Source organism: Acinonyx jubatus, chromosome D3, assembly GCF_027475565.1.
Source record: "Acinonyx jubatus isolate Ajub_Pintada_27869175 chromosome D3, VMU_Ajub_asm_v1.0, whole genome shotgun sequence".
In the NCBI taxonomy this organism is placed as follows: Eukaryota; Metazoa; Chordata; class Mammalia; order Carnivora; family Felidae; genus Acinonyx; species Acinonyx jubatus.
In genome coordinates this window covers 66870537-66892513 of record NC_069392.1, presented here as the reverse complement: position 1 = coordinate 66892513, position 21977 = coordinate 66870537, and the positions used below count along the sequence as shown (strand labels likewise).

The window sequence follows — 21977 nt, the reverse complement described above, 5'->3', positions numbered from 1 at the left end:
TCAAGAGTCGGTTGCTTAACCGACTGAGCTACCCAGGCGCCCCTGTTCTGTGATTTTTAGATAACCTGGGCATGCTACACCTCAAGAACCAACAAGGGCTCCCTGGTCCAACTTCATAAAGTCCAAACCCTTTTGTTCCACCTTATGGACTTCTTCCAGCTCTCCACTTACACCTTGACTGCAGGCCAGTCTCCCCACTGTCTCTCACCTGCACCATTTCTTTGGGTCTTCACTCATTACATTTCCCCCATCAAAAACGAACCTCCCAGAAAACAGTTTGGCAGTTCCTAAAAAGTTAAAAGTAGCATTTCCACGTGATTCAGCAATTCTACTTCTAGGTATATTTTCCAAAAGATTGAAAGAAGGGGCCAAACAGATACTTGTACGTACACATTCATGATGGTGCTACTCACGAAAGCCAGAAGAGGAAACAACCCCAGTGCCCATCGATAAACAGATAAACGGATAAACAGAACGTGGTGTAACCACACCCATGGAATATTATTCGCCTGGGACAAGGAAGGAAGTTCTGACACATGATCCTGCATAGATGAACCTCGAAACCGTTTTGCTAAGTGTAATAAGCCAGACACAGAAGGACGGCTATTTTATGATCCCACTTCTGTGGGATATGTGTAAGAGCACGAGAGCCACGTTGATAGAAGGTGAGGGGGCTGGGGGGCCGGGGGGTTACTGCCTGGCGGCCACAGGGCTTCTGTTTGGGACGATGAGAGGTTCTGGGGGTGGATGGTGGGAGTGGCTGTGCAACCTTCTGGCTGTGCTTGGTGCCACTCAGTTGTGCACTTAAAACATGGCCCAAATGGTACATTTTATGTTGCATATACTTTATCACAAGAAAACAAGGCCAAATGAAAAAAAACAAAAACAAAAACAACCAACCAATCCAAACCAAACAAGCCAACCATAAAACCCTCCTTCCCTCTCTGCTTCTCAGCCCCTCCTGCGGAGCCCAGCTCCCTTGGCAAGCCTTCCTCGCCCTGCTAGGCCATGCGGCTGGGGTGGGCCTTTGAGCTCTGCAAGCCATAGGGAACAGCAGTCCTGGGGACTCCTTGAGGAGGAGCTTAGACAATCCCTCAAGACTATTTACTTCTCTTTGAAAGAATGACCTTCGGCCGCCATCCCCTCCCTGCCTTGGGGAGGGCCCCTCTTCCTTGGTGGTGGCTGGGGAGCCTCCCTGGGGAGCCAGGGACAGGGTGGTGAGCAGTTACATAACCTGCAGGGAGATTTTTTCCATCGGCCCAGGCAGTGCCAGCTTTCCAGAGGCGGCCACGGCAGGTAGAGGCGCCCTGTCTGGGCCGGCCGTGCCTGGGCAGGGCAGCGATGCCGTGATCTGGAGCGGCTTAGCATAGCTCAGATTCCCAGCGGCGGCTGGGGGCCGGGCGCTCGCTGAGCTGTGGGGAGGATCTGCTGTCTCCTGCTGGCCTGGCTCTGGGAAGGGGGAAGGAGGAGGTGCTGGGGGTGAGCCGCCAGCCAGCCAGGGGTGACCCTCTGGGGCCCAGGACACCCGAGCTGGTCTTCTCCGATAACCCACTTATCGGCAGGGCCTGCCTCGGCATGGCAGCCTCAGACGGGGAAGCGCCCAGCCAAGTTCTATGAGGGGATTTAGCAGGGAAAATGAAGCCGGGGGTGGGGGTGAGGCTGTGCAGGGAGGAGGACACGGCCTGGCAAGAAACACAGGTGATGGTGAAATAATCCCTGACTCGGGTAAAGTTCCCCTGGCCCAGAGATGGGCGGGAGCAGGACACTGAACTATTCCCTTCTGTTGCCACCAATGTTCCTTTGTCCCCGCTAGGCTGAACTCCTGAACCAACCATCTGATGCTTGCTGAGTACCTGCTACGGGATGGCACGGCAGTGGGGGGGGGGGGGGGGGGCGGGGGCGGGACACAAGGATGACAAGGACACAGTCTTTGCTCCCAAGGCACCAGGGGACACAGCCTCCAACAAGAAAACCGTAATGAGCAAGCCGCTGTTCTGGGCTCCTTCTGGGACTTACTGAGGGTCAATGATCACTTTCTTCTCTCTGCTTATGTTCCAATTAAAAATTCAAACTGCTTTTTTTTTTCCTGTCAAAATTACAGGCGGCTTCTGTCCCACTCAGTATTCCAAAGTTTTAGACGGGGCCTTAGATTCAGCACTTTTGGAAGCCACCTCCTGCTTCCCCTCCACCCCACACCATGTTGAACAGTCAGAGGCAGCTGGAGCCTCCTCGGAAAAGACACTCAGGCTTTGGACGCTACCCTCACCTGCACCAAGTGGGAGAAGAGGACCAGAGGGGTGGGCAGGTTAGCAGAGATGACCCATATACGGGCTCTGCCACTGTGGAAGGTAGCCAGCAAAGGCTTCATTACGTGTTTGTTGAGAGGAAGAAATGAGGGCTGCCAGAAAGAAGGTACGATCTGCTCATTCCAGAGCAAGCGTGGGCAACAAGTAGCTGTCTCTGATTCCGGTAGGGTGGACTGGAGCTTTGGTATCAGCCAAGCACCGGCTCTCCCTGGTGGGGTAGCTGTGCCTGCTGCAGCCTCCTTTGCAGAAGGTCAAGGTCCTGGGGTCTCCCGTGACACGCGAGGCAGGCTTGCCTGGTGCCCACCATTTGGGGGGAATGCGTGTGCCGACTCTGCATGGCCCTCACAGGGCAAGGACTCCAGCATGGGCAGAATGACTCAGGGTGCTGACACCAGCCAGCAGGTGGGGCGACATTTTTTTTTTTTTTAAGAGAAAAAGACCTTTTTGTGGGTCTGTGCAAACACCATCCACAATCTGCCCACAGGGAAAGCTGCCTGCGTTTGCCTGTGAGCCCTTTGCTTTATCCCCTCTTGATTTCTAGCAACCAGTGGAGGGGAACTCGGGGTGGGTACAGCCCAGGGCTTTGCTCAAGCTCTGGAATGCACAGAACAATGTGCTTCTATCCCTGGGTATGCCTGGCTTGGGCCAACAGTAAAATTAGTTTACATGCCTGGAGTGCACGTCGGCTCAGCGGTGGGCATGCAGAAGTAAGGGAGGTCTAAGCAGAGAGAGAGGGTTCAAGGGGGAGAACCGGGCCTCACCTCAGGAATAGCAGCTGTGTGGTTCATCTGGATAAAGCAAATGGCGATGTAAAGGTGTTTCCTCAGACACCCCCAGCCCTCCAGTGGCCCAGAAAGCTCAGACTCAGAGACTGCTTGCTGGAAAGGCAGTGGGATTATTCCAGAAGGGTGGATTTTGGAATCCCCACGGATAGCTTCATGAGACAGATTCCTGATTTTCCCAACTTTCTGGCCCTTACACCTTATCTGGGCAGTGGCATGGGAGCCAGGGTGGCGGGCTGGTGGCTCTCATCCAGCCCTATGACTTTGGGTAAAGCTCGTAGCTTTCCTGAGACACTTTTCTCATCTGTGAACATGGGGAAAGATTCCTGCCCCGGAACCCGGCTCGAAGAGAGTCTTGGCATTCACTCACAAGGTGCTCAGGAGTGGAGAAGCTCATCATACACCAGAGAGCACTGGGGCCTAATACTGAGGGCTCCGTCTTTCCCCTACGAGCATTTCCCGAGCACCTACTACGTCCAAGTCATGAGGCCAGGAGCTGGGGACCAATGCTAACTCAGCCAGGACTTCTGCTCTTGAGCAGCTTACATTTAGAACTGGTTACAACCCCAAGAATCAGTGTTAGCTCCTCTCCTCCCTCCCCCCTGTAAAAGATGGGAGTTAGGAACTCGAGGCTCCAAGTGGAGAGGAACAAGTTTCATTTTCCCAAAACCTTGAGATAACCAGGAGAGAAGGAGGTTCTCCCTGATGAGTGGAGTTTGAGGGATGGCCCAGTGCCAGTGCTGGCCCCAAGCCAGCAACTGTGGGACCAAGACAGGGGGCAGAGTTTGAGAGAAATGGGGCAGGAATAGGGTGTATGTGTCACTCAAACCCTGAAGACGCATATTATGTTCTGACTTACTCATAGAGCAGCCAGACCAGGGAGTCTTGAGTGTATCTTCTGGGCCTAAACCCACAGTTGAAGCCACTCCCAGAGACCCCGCAGAAGCCCTGTGCAGCCCCCAGGCACCACTCAGTGGAGTTTCCGTGTTTCAAAAGCTCCAAACACAGTGCTTACTGGTGACCTCGCCTGAAACACAAGGGTTTATCTGCTCTCTAGCTTGAGGCCAGCTTTTTAAAAGACAATCTTATAGAAGGTGCTGGTGGAGAGCAATTTATTTTGAAATCTGGTCAGATGCCAGATTGCGAGTTGGCATTTTTTCACAACAGCCCCGCTGTGTTTACGACTTGAGTTGGGATGAGTTGTTTTTTTTTTTTTTTTTCAAAAAAGGTATCGCATCCTTCTGTTAGATGTGTTGTTGGCAACGGTTGCTAGGGAGAGCTGGGGTCAATTACAGACACACTGATGCCTGCTCTAATAATACTTCGCTCTGCATAGCTCAGATGCAGACACCTCTTGGCTAAACAGGGCACACATTTCAACAGAGGAGGGCTTGAACTTGTACTACCCAGGCATATCTCGGAGAAGGAGCACTCCCTGAGCCCAAGTGGAAGGCTTGGGGTGGTGACAGGGCAGTGCCGGGTGGAGGGGGCTCAGGCCTCCAATTCCTCTCATTCCAAAGGTCCCATAAAAGAGGCATGCTCATTCTTCCCTGGGTGAAGCTGGAGCCTCCCCCGCCACCCCTCCACCCTATTATCATTCCACTATTCCCTGGTGACGATCAAGGCGAGTTTTGGTGACTTCCATAACCCAGAGGTCCTGGGCAACCCATATTCTCCTGGAAGTCAGAAAGCATCGCGCACACACTCCAGTGGGTGTGGAACCCCACAAACACGAAGTCAGGGGCTGGGTGGGAGAGGGGGAGTGAGGCGGGCTGGGCAGTGAAACAAATCGACTTCCCAGCTTTACTGGGTGGTCCGGCCTCTGGCCCACTCCCGACAACGTGGGCTGAGAGTGAGGTCCTTCTCCTGGAACGTACGATCACTGCCCTGACAAACGTCGGAGGCCAAGAAAAAGAAAAAGGACGTGGGGAGACAATCTGAGGACAGAGAGAAGTAGGGCCAGTGGCGAGGAGAGGCAGCTCTGGGCTCCCACCGGGATGACTTGGTTAGTGTGGAGGTGCTCCAGGAGGAACCCCAGAATGGGGGAGAGGAGTACAAGAAAGGGCCCCCGGGATGATCCAGAACAGCTTCCTCACTGCCCGGAGGGGAACCCGAGGCCAGGCAAGGTGAAGGGACTGTCTCAGCTGCCCCGTCTCCTGCTTTGGTGTTCTCCCACCAGCTCGAGCTCCGCGTCTTTCCACACTACTCAGCAAAGAGTCCAGTACCTGGTACAAATTTCTCGACTGGCTCACGGGATGACAGGCAGGGCCAGCTGGTTCGTAAGTGACAACAGTGGCATAGTCAGGGCATCTCTGAAGTGTCTTCCTGACAGCGGTGCTCGGCCAGCTACACAGCAGAATCACGGGGGAGTTCTTTCAAAAGGAAGGCCAGCCTGTCCCTGGAGAATGGAATTCGCCTGGTCTGGGGTAGGACGCCTGCAACAGTGTATCTTACAAGCTCCTGTCCATACGATTCTCACGGGCAGCTAGGCCGAGAACCACCGGCCTAACGAAAACCTGATGGCTGAAACTCACCATTGCCAGGCCAGATTCCCACATTGCACGATCACACCACTAAAAGACTGTGCCTCAGTTGGCCTATTTGTGACACTGAGCCATCACCGACAAACCACCAGTCATCTGATACAATGCCTTGCCACTCAGAGTGTGAGGTCTCTGGGCCACCAGCACCCAGGAACGTGTTGGACCTGCAAACTCTCGGGCTGCACTCAGAGCTTCCAAACCAGAATCTGCATTTAAATGAAATCCCGTGTGATTCAAAAGCACGTTCAAGTTTGAGAAGCGCTGCTCTGATGAGAGGCACTGATCTGATGCATTTAAGAAATGTCTGTTATTATAATAAGTAGAATTTTGTTTACAAGAACACTAGGGAAAGGACCACGTTTAAGGCAAAAAGACTCGGTTTTGATGTAAAAATTGGGGACCATTTCTGGGCTGTGGGACTGGTGACAGGGGGTCTACTGAAACCCTAGGGTCCCTGGCATCATCATGGCTCATGAGGGCAGTGTTCTGGGTTCCTGGAGCTGACGATGCTGAGTCTGGCTGGGAAGGGTGAAAGGTCCTTTGACCTCCGCCTGGCCCCAGTTACGCTCCAAGGGGTCTGCACCCCAGCTTGGGGGGTAGCTCTCCCACCTCTGCCACAGCACCCTCTACGTCAGAGCCCGTCCCTCCCCCTATGCCGCCAGCTCCCGCTGCTGAAACCTGGGGCAGCAAAAAGGAGCACACCCAAAGCCAATGCCGAGAGCTGAGTTCACAGGGTGCTTCACACCCTTGGCACACTGCGCCCAGCATCACTAAGCCGGGCCTCTGACGTGGAGGAAGCCGCCTAACTGACCACAGCGGGGCACGGGGTGGGGCATCTCAGAGGCCACGGAAGGCGGCTGGCTGGAGACCCGGTGAGCTGTAAGAGGATGGAGTGGAGAGTGAACCACAGAGGGGGAGAGGGAAGGGGAGAGCTCTGGGGGCCGGGCTGGGGCTGTCTGCCAGGGGATACAAATCAGGTTTGCCAGAAAATGAAGGCAAGTAAAAAAAGACACCCCTGTGGGCCTTAAGAAGGAAAGTGGGGTTTGATGACCCATGCCTACTTCCCTCTTTTCTTGTACCTTGTGAGTCTGGGGTGATGAATGGCCATGAATCAATCATGCTGCCTGGAAAGCTGACTTCAATCTGTCCCCTCCTCAGTGGCTGGGAGAAGCAGCAGGGGCCCAATCAGACCCATGGGGGGTGGTTTCCTCTGGGCCTCGCAGTCAGGGAGTTGATCCATCAGGAGCTCGGGGCAGCCGCACACGCGCACATCCAGTCTGCCCTCCATGGGAGCCTGAAGGGCCTTGAAAGTGAGCGTCTGGCTCAAGCCCTTCGAGGGGTTCTCTCCTTAGCTTACGCAAAAGCTGGGGCTGCGGGTGGTGAAGACGGGGTGAGTGGGGGCCAACGGGGGACATTTAGGTTTCTAAATACCTAATCCACAAGTGCTCTACCCAGGCAAGTGGCAGATGTGGGGCTGAGAGCCCTCCTCTGCTCCAGGGACAAGATGGCATCAGTAGGGCCGTCTCCCAAAGCACATGACGTACCTGTCCTTGAGGCACACTAGGGGGTGGGCAGGTTTCTGAGGACTAGGGGCACCCGGGACTGTTTCCTGCAGTGGAAGGGCCCAGGGAAAGTGAGGGAGGAGGAGGCTTGCGTGGGGCCCCTCGTGCCCCTCCTCGAGGCCCCCGCCTCATCGCCGGTAGCGCAAAACCGTAAGGTCCCCTGATGGGTGTCAAGCAGCCAAGCCACGCACGTCCCAGCGGGAGCCGCAGAGGTCCAGTTCCAGCTGATGACCCCTGAATCAGGTCGGAAAGCCCTGTTTCCCGGCATTCAGGTTAGTGTTCTTGCCCTGAGCTCGTGTTTGCCAAACCAGGCCTCTCGGCATACTAATTCCAGAAGAAGTTATTAGCTGGGGGATGCAAAGGAGACTTTGTTGAGTTCAGTGCGGCCAAACAGGTTCCCTTCCTGCTGTGCTGAGCCAGCCCACTTTGTGGCTGACGGAGAGGCGGGCGCGCCACGGAGCCCCTTCTGTGGTTGAGCATTGATGCCAGGATTGATGCCCTGCCGGACACCATGGGCAAGGCTGCTCTAACCACAGGTCATTGGAAGAAATGCCTGACCCGGGCAGGATCCTGGGCGGCCCCTGCGGCCAGCTGCCCTTCCCAGCTGGGTGCGTCTCGTCCGCACGCCCTGTATGTCTGTCTGCCACTGGTTCTGGCTGGGTTACTTGGAGCTGGCAGCCGTTGTCTAGAAGTCTTGTCCTATCCTGGCCCTTCTCGGAAAAAGATCTAAATCCAAGGCGAATGGCCGATCCCGGCCCTGACTCCCCCATGCTTGGCAGGACGTGGCAGACAGGCCGCTCCCGGCCGTCACCCTCCACACTCTCCCAGGACATTCCGGCCCGTGAGGAACATGCCCGATGTGCAAATCCCTCAGGTAATGCGGGAATTCGTCACCAGGGGAGCGTGGGCGATCCAGGAATGGGAACCTGATCGGGGCCCGGAGCTGGAAAGAAGCAGGCCAGGCTGGCCAGCGAGGGCTCGGGTTGCAGTGAGCAGGCTCTCCCCAGGAAGAGGGGAGGAGGGCGGGGATGGAGCCCTGTGGGCAGCATGTGGGGGGGGGGGGAGGGGGCTCCCTCCTCCCTGTTTTTTAGGAGGAGACCTTAGACTTCGAACCAGGTGGTTGAGACCAAGGCGACCACATGCCTTGGTTTACGCCTGGTGTCTGGGCGTAATTACAAACAGAGCCCTCGCGACTCTCAGGACGGTTGTAGTTTGGATGACTTGTCACACGGTCGCCCTTGTTCAGACAGACCCGCAAGTGGTCTCTGTCCACTCTGCACCCCTGCTTTCCAAACCGCCAGGCTCTAGTCTCACCTCACCTGGGCTGGAAACTCAATTCACATCTCAACTAGCCTAAGGTACAAAGTCACACTACAGAAGACTTTTCTCCAGCCAAGGGGCCCCGGCCATGGTGGCCATGCCGGGCCACCTGCTACCTCTCCTCTGATGCCACCAGTTTACCTGCTATCACCCGTGACAGAAGGGCAGGGATCGGCCCCTGGCTCGTGGGATGGAACGGCGCTGGCCTTAGTCTGCGCACCCACACCCATACTGACACTACACGCTGACGATCACGAAACCAGCACTGGATGCGGCGAACCCATGGAGGAAGAAGCGAAAAGGGGGGGAGGAGGGATTTTGAGCCGGAAGGCACCGAGGAACAAGATAGTCTTAGGTCGCCACACTTCCCTTTTGCCCTAAGAGTGGTTTCAGGAAGCCCAGTGTATCGGCAAGAAGATCACACCTCTCCTGCTCAAAGCCTTTGCACCTTCTGCTCAGCTCCAGCCACACCACCTCCAGGGCCTGGGGGTGGTGGTCCGGGGCGGGAGGAGGAAAGAAGTCTACACCCGGTTCACGTCTGCTCGGACGCGGAGAGGTCAAAGCACAGACACTGGTGAAGAGCAAGGATCAGCTCTCTTATCGTGGAAATAGAAAGAGGGAAAGGCTGGTTAAACACGAAACACCTATAAAATTATATTGGTCCATCGTAACCATGGATCACTCACACAAACACACGCAAATCCGGCCACTCATCCCGTGCCCCTCAAGTGCCTTTTTATTTTCTATAATTAATCGGGCAAGGGTGGAACTTGGGAAAAGTTCAACTGTGGTCAGAATCTGCAGGCTTCTCTCTAGTAATAACCCACTGGCGGGCGCGGCGGGGCGGGAGAGGGGAGGCTCAGCTGTCGGTGTCCGGTTACCTGAAGCATGTTGAGGAGCAGGCTCCGGAACTTGGTCCCCTCCACCATGAAGAGTGCCATCTTGTCGCAGAGCTTTGCGGCCGTAAAGGCGAAGCTGCGGTCGGACACGGCCTTCTGGTAGATGGTCCGGACGATCTCTCCCAGCATCTCCTCGGAGTTGGTCGAGTTCTGGGCCTCCTCCATGAAGGTGGTGAGCTTGGCATCCACGTCACTGCTGTTGTTCCGCATGCTGTTGAGGATCTCAATCAACTTGTCCATCTTGTTCTGCTGAGGGTTGGTGGTCTCCACGGCCACTTCGTCCTGGGGGCGTGGGAGACAAACTGAGTCGTGCCTCAGTGGAGCCGAGGATACCACTGGGGGTGGCCAGTGGAGGGAGGCCTGCTGCCCCCAGCAAGGACCCAGCCCTACTTCATGAATCTGAGGTCTGGTCCCTCTGGGAATGCTGACCTCCACCTAGGACCCCCAACCACCAAGGCCCTCTGCTGACCTTTTTCTTGGCTCTTAGGGGCTGATCTTTCTTGCAAGTTCTAGCTCTTACCCAGGATTCCCACATGTATTGGTTCTGTTTGTGTACGTGCCCATCGAAGGTCTCAAGCTAGGAATGACCCAATGGGGCTTGTAAAAGATGAAATAAGGTAACAAAACAAAAAACTGGGTCAAAGAGAAAACGAGGGCAGGAAGGAGGAAAGTATTCAAAATGTCTGCTATATTGGTAAAAGGTGCCCACGGAATGGCCACCTTGCTTTCCAGGCTGCCAGATCTGGGTAAACACGGCCCTGGTTTTAGGTTCTGTGGAGACTGTGCTGGCCTTCTGTAACAAACGCTATACCCCGGGGAGCCCTCCAGTGTGCCACTAAATGGATGGGCACTTCTAGGAAGGAAATTTCAGACAGCTAACTCTACACCTTTAAGAAGGTTCACTGCACGTAGACCAGGCCTGGACAGATCTGATAGTCTCAAAAGTATTTATTCAAATACAATGGATGGGTGGCCAAGAATGTGACTGCCCTACCTACTGGGATGGGAGATCAGGGAAGAAGGGCAGGGTCAGGGACAGAAAGTGGGGTCCCGCGCTTGCCCTCCTATTCCCAACCAGGAGAGCTCTAGGCCGGGAGGCACAGACCAGAGTTCTCGAACCTGCTTTCTGCCTCTAGCTGTACGGCTGTGGGCAGTGGTTTCACTCTCTGGGCCTCAGTCTACTTCCTGGGAAGATGCGGCGGCTGGATGATGTCGAGCTTCCCCTGAGCCCTACTTATGGCCTTAGCCAATGTCCTCCTGCTCTGGGAATCCGGGAGGCCTCACCTAAGGGGAGTGCTCGAAACCCGTGTATGGGTGCTATGGACCTATCTTACCCGTTCTAATCCCCTCCTTATCCACCCCACTGCCCCACCATCTGGGCCCCCGGGCAGTATATAAAGTAAGAACCACCCAGGAGGTCTTTATGCATGCCATGGCCTGTCTGCAAGGTATGCGGTATTGCTCTCATTTTACAGATGAGTCAACTGGGGCTCGGAGAGGTTAGGGGACTTGTCCAAGGTCACCCAGCCAGTCAAAGGCAGAGTGAGGAGCAGCAGGTGGTTTGCTGGGCCCTAAAGCACCAGCTACATTTAGTAGGACTGGAGGGAATTTAGTGAGTAATCCCCTCTCTGTGGCCAGGCTTTGAGGAATGTGTCTTGGCGGGTCTTTAGGAGGACCCTACGCACTGTCACCACGCTGGTCACTACATGCCACCGGCCTGGTCTCCAGGCTCCCACCTCTGAGAAGGAAGGAAATGAGGGAGGCTCTCCCTCTGGACCTCACAGCTGCTTCCCCCACCGGGGGCAGCGGGGCGGGAGCTCAGGGCTGTGAAGGACGCAGGTGCAGCTTCAAGCATTGGCTGGGGAAGGGGTCTGACCTGCCTTGTCCTGCCCGAGTGTGGACCTGGGCTTGGCCTTTCAGGCAAAAGGGGGAGGAAAGAAAGCAGCAGTGAGAGGCCAGAGAGAAGCCCAGAGCTTCGAGCTCTGCAGAAGCCTCACAATGAGGACTCTGTGGGGAGGGCTGGGGGCCAGCCGGCCTTTCTCAGGAGCAGTTCCTCTCCAAGGTGACCTTTCCTGCATCCCTGGCAGGGAAGGGGGGCCAGGGTGAGCACAGTGGACACGATGCTGCCGTTGACATAGCCTTATGCCTTTGCTAGAGGCTCAGGGACACGTCCCCTTGAATCAGCGAACCAGGCTCCTGGGGCCACGGTCAGGATACAGTGAAGAAAGAGAGGCTGGTGGGGGTGGGGGCAACAGTTACGAAGGCCCTTCCTCTCAGGGCTGGTGTCGGAGCACAGTCGGCACCCGTGTGAGGCTGGGGTTGAGGGCCTCCTTCAGTTTTGTCCCTTAGACGCCTCCTGGGCCGCTGGCGGATCAAGGAGGAGAATGGCAAAATTGAGACCCGCTCGCACTCTGCCCAACTCACCTCTGCTCTCGACCCTGGCGGGGACCACAGCTGGCCGGCGCTTACCTTGGGGGGAAGCATCCGTCCTTATCGTACAAGCTCCCAGTCTTTCCCAAATGCCCTTTAGCACTGTCAGGGCAGTGTTGGACCCCAGAAAATGCTGGAGGCAAGAACCAAGCCTTCCCTGCACGCTTCCCATCCCCCTCAGGTACATGCTTCTGCCTCCCCTTCCCTCCCAGGCTGTGGGCTGGTGCCCAATGCCCACCTCGGCCTCTTGGGGGACCAGAAGGTGAGGAGCCGGAATGTGCCGGAGGGGGTTCACCTACGGGCCAGTCCTCCGGTGGCCAGCAGTCCCCGAGGCAGTGGTGGCCGCCTCAAACCCAAGCCCGCCTACCAAAGTGCCTACCTCACGATGTCTTCCCTGGTACAAGAGAACAACGAAAATTCATTTACCGGTACCTTTTCTTTCAGCCTTCGCCGCAGCCTGTCTTTGGAAGACTGGAGCAGGGTAATTTTGGGCCGCTCCCCGATGCGCTCGGGAATAATACTGTCTTTACGCTTTGTCTCGGCCTCTGGACCCCCCGGCTGCGGTGGGGGCAGCCTCTCGGAAGCCGCTGAGGCTGGGGCATCAGGGCTGCGGGGGGGCTCGAGGCTGCCGTGCCCGGTGTCCCCCAGGGCATCCTCAAGTTTGGGGCTCTCCACGGTCACGGTCTCTTTGGCATTGCGGTGGGCGCCTGCCTCCCCCTTGTCGCCTGGCGGGTGCTTCATGTTGCTGTGGTGCCAGCGCCGGTTCTGGCTGTAGCCGTGATGAGTGGGCCTCCCTGAGGGGTGAGGCACCGAGCCCCCCTGGTAGGATTTCTGGTGGTCCCTGTTGTGTTTGGCACTGACCGGCTGGTGGTCACCATGCTGTTGGGGCTTGTTCCCTCCCGGAGGCCTCTGCTGCCGTCTGCAAACCGAAGAGGAAAGACAGAGAGGGTCACTGGGAGGATTGTTCAGGGTCCCTGTGTCCAAACACTGGGTGAGCAGTTCACGGAGCTGTTCATGTATTCGTTCTGTCTGCCCCCTTACTGGACACCTCCTCTGTGCCCGACTCCGCGGCAGGGCCTGTGGACACAGGACAGCACGAGACAGACGGGGGGCCTGCGATTACAGAGGGGTCAAGTCAGTCCCTGAGTTTCAGTCGTATTTTCTGCCCTTGTTAGAATACACATCAGCACACGTGTGGGGAGCCAAAGTCACACGATGCGTCAGAGCAGATCGTGAATCCTCCTGACTCTGACCCCAGCCACCCAGCTTGTACTCTTGATGCACCTGTTACCATTTTGGGACTCCTCCCAATGCAGTCTACGCACGTTCCGGAGAAGATACATACATAGACCTGTATCTGGTGACAGCTATCCTGTGAATCAATTTTTACCATCATGGCTCTTGTGAAGTTGTATCATTTGTTCAACAACTTTGTGTGCGTGTGTGTGTGTGTGTGGGGGGGGTACATTGACATTTTCACCCCCAAGCCCACAAACAAAATATGCAATAAGAAACTGTTATGCACTCAATGGTGTGTCCCCACCCCTTCAATTCACATGTTGAATACTCAATCCCTAGTACCCAAGAATGTGACTGTATTTAAAGATACGGGCCTTTAAAGAGGGGATTGAGTTAATCCGTTAGGCCGTTAGGGTGGGCCTCAATCCAATGGGACTGGTGTCCTTATAATAAGAGGAAATCTAGACACATAGAGAGACACCAGGGATGTAGACACAGAAGAAAGACGGTGTGAAGATACAGCAAGACAGACATCTGCAAGAGGAGAGGCCCCAGAAGAAACAAACCAAGAAGACATCTCAGTCTTGGACTTCCAGATCCTAGGGCTCTCAGAAAAAAAGATTCTGTTGTTGAGCTGCCCCGTCTGTGGTATTTTGTCACGGGGGTCCGAGCTGACTAACCCACAAGCGACATTTGACTCACCGATTTACCGGACACACTATTTTCTAAGCCAGAGAACATGACAATGGAACAAATCTGAGGTGTGCACAGGAGATGAACCCCAAACATTTTGATCCATCTCTGGAAGCACTCTTGCACTCACCCCCCCAGTGTTTTCCATGCCCTGACTTTATGGGATGTGCAGCTGGAGAACTGGGACCTGTCCCTTTGGTGGGGACAGCGGACCTTCATGGCACTGAATTTTATGAACCCAAAAAAGGCATTGATCTACTTTGAAACTATTACTACTTATATAAACTCAGTTTCAATGTTCACTTGACAATTTCGTACCCGTGAAAATCTGGAGGCATCTTGGACTGAGGTTAAACATATCATTTTTCCATTAAAATTAATGAAAACAATTTTTTTCCATTGAAAAGCCTTCCCTCCTGGCAGGGTTTTCAAGAGGAATTAAAGTTATTAAGTGCGAGACAGGTGTATAGTGTTTTGTTTCCACACAAATGGCAAAGACAACACATCGCATGTTAGAAGTAGAAATTGGGGGGGGGGAAGTTTGACGATCTGTTACAAGAGCCTCTAGTACATGTAAATTGCCGCACCTTGTTAATTCCACTTGGTGGCAATTTATCGAAAGGAAATACTCAAAAGCCTTGCACAGGGATGTAGGCACAATTTGTGCATCCTGGCAGTGTTTAACAGTGAGAAACAATGTGGAATGTTAAGAACCTGGTGTTAAGACTTCACTCTGGTTGATGGAAGAAAGCATGGGTTGCCCTATGTGTAGCATGGTGCTACTTTTTAAGGCAAATATTTGTATGCATAGAAAAATCTGGAAGGAAAGGCGCCTGGGTGGCTCAGGCAGTTAAGTGTCCAACTCTTGATTTCGCCTCAGGTCATGATCTCACAGTTCTGCATGGGGTCAATCCCCGCATTGGGCTCTGAGTTGGCACCACGGAGCCTGCTTGGGATTCTCTCCTTCTCTCTCTGTCCCACCCCTGCGCTCTCTTTCTCCCTCTCGCACACTCTCCCTCTCTCAAAATAAATAAATTTTAAAAAACTTAAAAAAAAAAAACCACAGAAAAATCAGGATGGAAACACATCAAAATGCTAACAGTGGTTAACTCTGGGGGATGGGATGAGGATTTTTCTTTTTTACTTGTGTTTTCTAAAAGAACATGAATTTATTTTTCTAAACTTTTTACTGTGAGATAATTACAGATTCGCGTGCACTGGTAAGAAATAATACAGAGAGATCTTTTGCATCTTCTACCCAGTTTCCTCCCATGGTAACATCTTGCAGAACTCTGGTACAAGATCACAATCACGATTTTGACATTGATACAGTCAAGATACAGAACATTCCCATCACTGCAAGGATGCCTTCCTGTTGCCCTTTTATAGCCACACCTACTTCCCTTCCACCACCTCCTCTTGAGCCCCTAGCAGTAAGTCATCTAGTCTTCATTTCTACAATTTGTCATCTCAAAAATGTTATATAAATGGAATAATTTACAATCTGTTACAAGAGCCTCTAGTACATGTAAATTGCTGCACCTTGTTAATTCCACTTGGTGGTAATGTTACATACGTTACAGTATGTAACCCGGTGGGATTGGCTTTTTTCACTCAGCATCATTCCCTGGAGATTCATCCAGGGCGTTGCACGTATCCATAGTTTGTTCCTTCTTACTGCTGAGTAGTGTTCCACAGTGTGGATGTATTAGCGAGTTTAACCATGTACTCGCTAAAAGGCATCTGGGTGGGTTCTAGTTATTGGCTACAGTGCACAAAGCTTCTATGGGCATTTGTGCACAGATTCTTGTTAAGTTTTCATTTCTCTGGGATAAGTGCCTGGCGGTGCCATTACTAAGTCATATGGTAGCTACTTGGTTTAAAAAGAGAACTACTGAGGGGTGCCTGGGTGGCTCAGTCGGTTAAGTGTCTGACTTTGGCTCAGGTCATGATTTTGAGGTCTGTGAGTTTGAGCCGCGCGTCGGGCTTTGTGCTGACAGCTCGGAGCCTGGAGCCTGCTTCAGATTCTGTGTCTCCCTCTCTCTCTGCCCCTCCCCCACTCAAGCTGTCTCTCTCTCTCTCTCTCTCTGTCAAAAATAAATAAACATTACAAAAAAGAGAGAGAGAGAGAGAACTATTGAACTATTTTCCAGAGAGACTGTTATCACTTTACACTCCCACCAGCAACACACAAACTGTTCTCAGTTATTACGTCTGTGGATAATTTTCCAGGCCCAATTTTTTCTCTGCTCTACATTACAGAGTCTGAGACCATGTATGTTAGATTTGCTGTTATGGACCCCCAGGTCCCAGAAGCTCAGTTTACTTTTTTTTTGGTTTATTTTCTCTGTGTGGCTCAGATTAGATCTTTTTTTTTTTAATTTTTAAATGTTTATTTATTTTTGAGAGAGAGAGAGAGAGTGCAAGCAGGGGAGGGGCAGAGAGAGAGGGAGACACAGAATCGGAAGCAGGCTCCAGGCTCTGAGCTGTCAGCATAGAGCCTGGTGCAGGGCTCGAACCCACGAACTGTGAGATCATGACCTGAGCTGAAGTCGGACGCTTAACCGATTGAGCCACCCAGGCGCCCCATGGATCATTTTTATTCTATCTTCCAGTACACTGGTTCTTTCCCTTGTCCCTCCATTCTGCTGTTGAACCCACGCATTGAGTTTTTAATTTAACTATTACGTTTCATTTGGTTCTTTGTTATAGCTTCTATTTCTTTGCCAAGACATAATTTTTCATTTGTTTCAAGCATGTTCTTTTGAAGCATTTTCCTGCTGGCTGCTTTAAGATCTTTTGTCAGAGAATTCTAACACTTCTGTCATCTTGGTATGGGTGTCTTATTGTCTTTCTTTACTCAGTTGAGATCTTTCTGAGATTTCTGGTTGAAACCTGGACATCTTCAGTATTGTGTTATGAGCCTCTGGGCTCACGGAGAACTGTGTTAGCTGGCTTCCTCTGACTTTGCTTCCAATAGTGGAAAGGGTTGCCGTGCCCTGTTACTACCGAGTGGGGAGTACAGGTCGGGTTCCCTACTGGGCCTTCTGTGACACCCCAAGGGAGGCCCGCTTTACTGCAGAGCGGGGTTGGGAGTTCGGGCCCCTCACACCGATGCCTCCCTGGCGGGGAGGGGAAGGGTGCATATTGGTACTCTCCACGTGGCCTCCACTGACACCATGGTGGAGGGGGGGCGTGGAGCCTTGTACCTGGTGGATGGGGGTGGGATTCAAGGCCCCCATGTGGCCCCCACTGACACAGAGGAAGGGGTGCTCAGTGCCCCACAGGGATGAGTCCTAACTCCTCACTTGGCCTCTCTGACCCCACCCTGGTGGAGGATTTGGGCGCCTCCTCAGCCTGGTGACTGTGCTCGTGTGGGTCAGGCCCACTGACCTCTGCTTGTGTGGGTCAGGCTGGAGCCCACATTTTTCCTGGGAGGTTTGCCTAGAGTAGAGCATTACTGTCCAGGAGTTTTCTGCCTTGTAAGGTTGCCCCTTTCCTGGTCCTTTAGCAAGAGAGGGCAGGCTTTTGTTGGGGCTTTCCGGTCTGCCTGGGCCTACTGGCATTTCTGGGTTGCCAACTTCTTTACCTCCAAGTCTGGGATCTGTGAGGCCAGGAAGAAAACTCTGGTAAGTTACCACGGTGTCGTGGCCCGAGTGCCATGGTGCCCAGCCAGTCTGCCTGCTTTCCACCTTCTGGAGTCCTCTTATGTCCATTTTTAGATAGGATGTTCAGGGTTTCTAGTTGTCTGTATTTATTTTAATAATTTAAGAGTCATTGTAGAAACATCTGTAGAAGCCTGGTACACTGAACTGAGGCCGGCTGACCGGGTGTGCCCTGGGCCCTTCTCATGAGGCCTGCCTGGTATTTTTCATCACTGGGTCTGAAGTACATACTGGGTACAAAAAGCCGTGCTGTCCCGATACGTGGGTGCAAAAGGCTTCTCCTCTAACACCCCTCACCTCTACCAGCACACCTAAGGCTCTATCTAGTTTTACTCCCCAATGGCCTCATTCTTTTTTTTTTTTTTTAATTTTTCATTTCTTTTCTTTAATGTCAATTAAAAAACTTTTAAAAACGTTTATTCGTTTTTGAGAGACGGAGAGCAAGCAGGGGAGGGGCAGAGAGAAGGGAGATACAGAATCCTAAGCAGGCTCCAGGCTCCGAGCTGTCAGCACAGAGCCCGATGCGGGGCTGGAACCCAAGAATGGTGAGATCACGACCTGAGCCAAAGTCGGACGCTCAACCATGTGAGCCACCCAGGCACCCCTAATTTTAATTTTTTTAAAGTTTATTTATTTATTTTGAGAGAGGGAGAAAGCGTGAGTGGAGGAGGGGCTGAGAGAGGGGGGAGACAGAGAATCCCAAGCAGGCTTTGCACTGTCAGCACAGAGCCCAGTGCAGGGCTCCATCCGACGGGACTGCAGGATCATGACCTGAGCCGAAGTCTGCCGCTTAACTGGCTGGGCCACCCAGGTGCCCCCCCCCCCCCCCCCCCAGAATGGACTCATTCTAAAAACAGTAATCATCAATGGACCAGTGCCTTAAGTCCTGGAAGACTGTCAGTTTGCATTCACAGCAGAGCAGGGGTAGAGAGCACAGGTGCCCAGGGAAGTGTGGGGCCCCATCCGCAAAGTGAGTCACTGAGTCAGTTCTTCCCAGGGATCACCCATTGGCCTTCAGACTGCCCAGACCTAAATCCAGATGCCTGAGATACAAGTCAGCTCAGAAGCCCGCGGCCCTCACCTGAGAATCACGGACTGACCTACACTGGCAGAGCCACTGGGAGAAATTCCACGGCCCTCCCAACTCCTCAAGGAACCACACGCCTGTGACATTTTGTGAATCCCCCCTACTTTTATTTTTCAATTACTTTCAAAGAATTCATCCTTTCTCCTTCTACCCTCTTTGTTCTCTGAGTATGAGTAATTTTTAAGCCCAGAGAAGAACCTTGGAAATTCCCTGGCAGATAATGCTTGATTCTCACGACTTTTCCCATCCTTATTTAGAAAAATTGTGGTGCCTGCAGCTATGGCCCAAGGAATGCCCCCAAAGGATGGTTGACCAAGTCCTTCCCAGCATCTGTCTTGAAACTGTCTGGCTTCCTACTTGCCATTATCAGGGATCTCCCTCTCTCTGCCCAACATCCTCCTTACCCGCCCCCCCCTGCCCCCAAACAAACCAAAACACATCAAATCAAATCAAAACAAAACAAAACAAAACAAATCAAATCCTCCACCTGGAGGAGAAAGGAGCTAATTTTTACATGGCTGGTGGTCAAGGGCTCAGAAAGAAATTAGCCAGGTCGTGCTGAGACTCTCCTGTTCTTGCCGGAAATTTTGGGGGGCCTGGAATTCCAAGTCATTTTAGTTTGCCACTCCTTGAAGCCAGCTCTGCCAGCAGAGCAGTGACCAAGAATATCCAGGTTGTCGGGCATTTAGTGGGTGTTTTCAGACTCGCTCTGCCTGGGTAGCAGCTCCTTTGCACAGAGTGCTGTCTGTGGACAGGAGGGGAGGCCTGGGAGTCCACCCGTAAGGGGCCCCTCCTACTGGGCAGGCAAGACCAATGGAGTCAAAAGAAAGAAAGCTGCTGATATGGGGTTGGATGGCAAAGGAGACTGGCTGGGGGGCCCCTGGGGTGGGGTGGAGGGCAAGAAAGAGGCCAGATGCCATTGGAGGCAATGGGCATGAAGGTTTTTTGTTTCTTTTTTCCTCCTTCCTGTTCAAGGCTCCCATTAGTTCTCGGGGCCACCGACTGCTGGGACCAGTGTCTGTGTGCAGGCTGGTCAAGAGGCTCTCTTCCCATTTTACAGATCAGCCAACTGAGGCTCAGGGAGGTGAAATTCCCCACACCCTCAGGAGTGTGCCCAGCCTGACAGCTAGCCCAGCACCCATTGCCTACCTCCTGTCCATCCCCTTTGCCCTAAGATCCAGCAAAGGAGAGAAGGGCCGAGTTATCACTGGTATCTGCTGTGGCGATGGCCACGTGAGGCCCACGTCCTTGGCCTGGGAAAGAGCTGAGAGAGCCCTCGCCACTGGAAAAGACTAGGGGCTGGGCCTCGGTCCTCAACAATGGAGACCCAAGCTTCCCTGCTCTGGCCATTCACAAATATTTGTCAGCGGTTGCTGGCTGAGCTGGCCCAAACCAGCTCCTCTCTCTTCTGTGTTTGTTGGCCCTGGGTTTCGTCGATACCTTCCTCTGGGGCCAGCTCACTGCTCACCCCAAAACCTGTGGGTTTAGGTTTGGCCTGGCTGGGGATGAGCTCCTTTGGCTCCTAGGGGCCAGGCAGGGAAGTATTTGGTCCCGGATACACGGACGTGTGGATCCAGGTTTTGGAAACACAGGAGACATGCATTTTTTTTTTTTTGTTCTGCAAGCGAAATAAAGGGGCAAAAATCCACCTCCCTCTCTGCTTGTTATGTTCTAACGTCTCTGGGCAAGTTTTCTCCGGTGGTCATGGTAGTGGGGAGAGGAATGGCTTAGGAGAGAAGATTAATATTCCATTTGTGCTACTGGTAACACCTGCTGGTAGGGAAATAATGCCTTTTTTTTGGAGAATGGAAATTGTCAGGATGCTTCTTCCACCACTCATTTAGTTTATTCTTCCTTCTTGGGGTTCTGAAATCAGACGTCTTGTTTCACTCTTAAGACTGCGCTCTTTTATTAAAAAAAAAAACAAAAACAAAAATAAAAAAAGTTCTCCACACCACAGCTGCATTTTCGGAGGTGGGTGTAGGGAGAAAGACTTCAGATTTTGTTTTAAAGAATGATTGTAGCAGCAGTCCAAATGCAGACAAACGTCTCTCTGTTCATTTTTTATTTCATAATTGTTCCCAACTAGATATTCCGAGGGCCACTGACTTATTATGGTTCTCTCCATGTCGGACACTTTACCACATAATTTGTAGGTCTGCTTAAAAATTTCTGAGAGCAAAATTCCTAGGGCAAGTGGTTTTAAAACTATGCATGGGCTCATATTTCTTGCCTTCAGGAAAAGTGATGACTGCTTATTACTTGCTTAGGCGCCCCCATTCCTGCCCACCTACACACGCCCTGTCCGGGGTCCCACCTTCCGCGTCCCAGCCACAGGGGCAACACGAGAGCGGAGGTGAGCCCGACAGGGGCAGGCACAGGGGTTCTCTGCAGCTCTGGGGCCGCTTGGCTTAGCGCAGGCATGTGGGGCCTGGAAACCAAGGTCATGGCCACACACACACACACACACACACACACACACGCCCACCCCCGTTTGCAAAACACTGGGATGCCTCCTAAGGAAAACTGTAGGGGAACTTACTTCCCTCTTCAGGGAGCCAACGGAGGGAAACGCCACTGGCTTAGCAAAGGGTCCAGCATCACGGTGGCCTCTATTAACTGAGCACCTACCGTGCCCAAGGGGCTGGATGAGATGATGTAAATCTGCCGGGTCTGTTCTGCAGGACTCTCCTTGGCAGGCGTATCTGGGAGATTGCAGCCAGCACAGAGCCTGGCTGGGTCACTCGCGGCTGTGTGGCTCTGTGTCCGTTCCCAGCCGTGTCAGCCGCCACCCTCAGGGGCGGCTGTGAGGATTACAGAGTGACAGTGCGATGCTTTCACAGATGAGAAAGCCAAGGTTCAGAGAGGTTGCCTTTTGCCCTCGTGCTGTCCAGCTAGTTAGTGACGAAGCCTGTACCGGAACTCTGATCTGTGTCTCTACTCTAAGGTCCTGCCTGAAACGCTACATGGCCGGCCGGATGTTACGGTTACTCATCTGAGGTCTTCTTGCTGTCTGGATAGCCGGGGAACCGCCCCACCTGATGTCCCTGTAATTGCCAGGCCGCCATCCCCATCATGGCAATGAGAGCAGCGCATTACCGGCTGGCTCGCTGAGCACCAGGCCTGCTCCCCACACTGGGCTCCCCGGACAGTCCCTGGAGGGGAGTGCCCGCACGCTTCAGGAACACCCCCATGGCCTTGGACGGCCAGGAGAGTTTTTGGCTCTCCTGCTCCAACAGCCTGTGGGGCTCTCCCTGTGCTCAGGGCCGGGAAGAAAACAATCCAAGACTGAGGTCTCTGCCGGCTGAGGCCGAGGTTCGTATAAGAAGTCTGGTATTTCACTGCACGGATGGAAAAGCTTTGGAATCCAAAGGTTTACCTGGCCAAGGGAATGCTCTGGAGTGGAAAGGAGAGGGGCTAATCTGAATGGTACCTCTGTGCCCTGAAGGCA

General features: G+C 53.2%; 1 protein-coding gene across 11 annotated transcripts in view; it reads right to left on the bottom strand.

The window, feature by feature from the left end:
• The window catches only part of CTIF (cap binding complex dependent translation initiation factor), a 292743-nt gene that overhangs the window by 79329 nt on the left and 191437 nt on the right, over positions 1-21977 (bottom strand). For 9 of the 11 annotated variants that reach the window (XM_027068933.2, XM_053205574.1, XM_027068927.2 and 6 more), the window contains 2 exons: positions 12269-12761; positions 9395-9694 (listed from right to left, as the gene is read on the bottom strand). In XM_027068933.2, coding sequence (XP_026924734.1) covers positions 9395-9694; positions 12269-12761 — 793 coding nt within the window. The remainder of the gene's footprint in view (positions 1-9394; positions 9695-12268; positions 12762-21977) is intronic. The other 2 variants (XM_027068929.2, XM_027068931.2) reach the window with 1 other exon arrangement.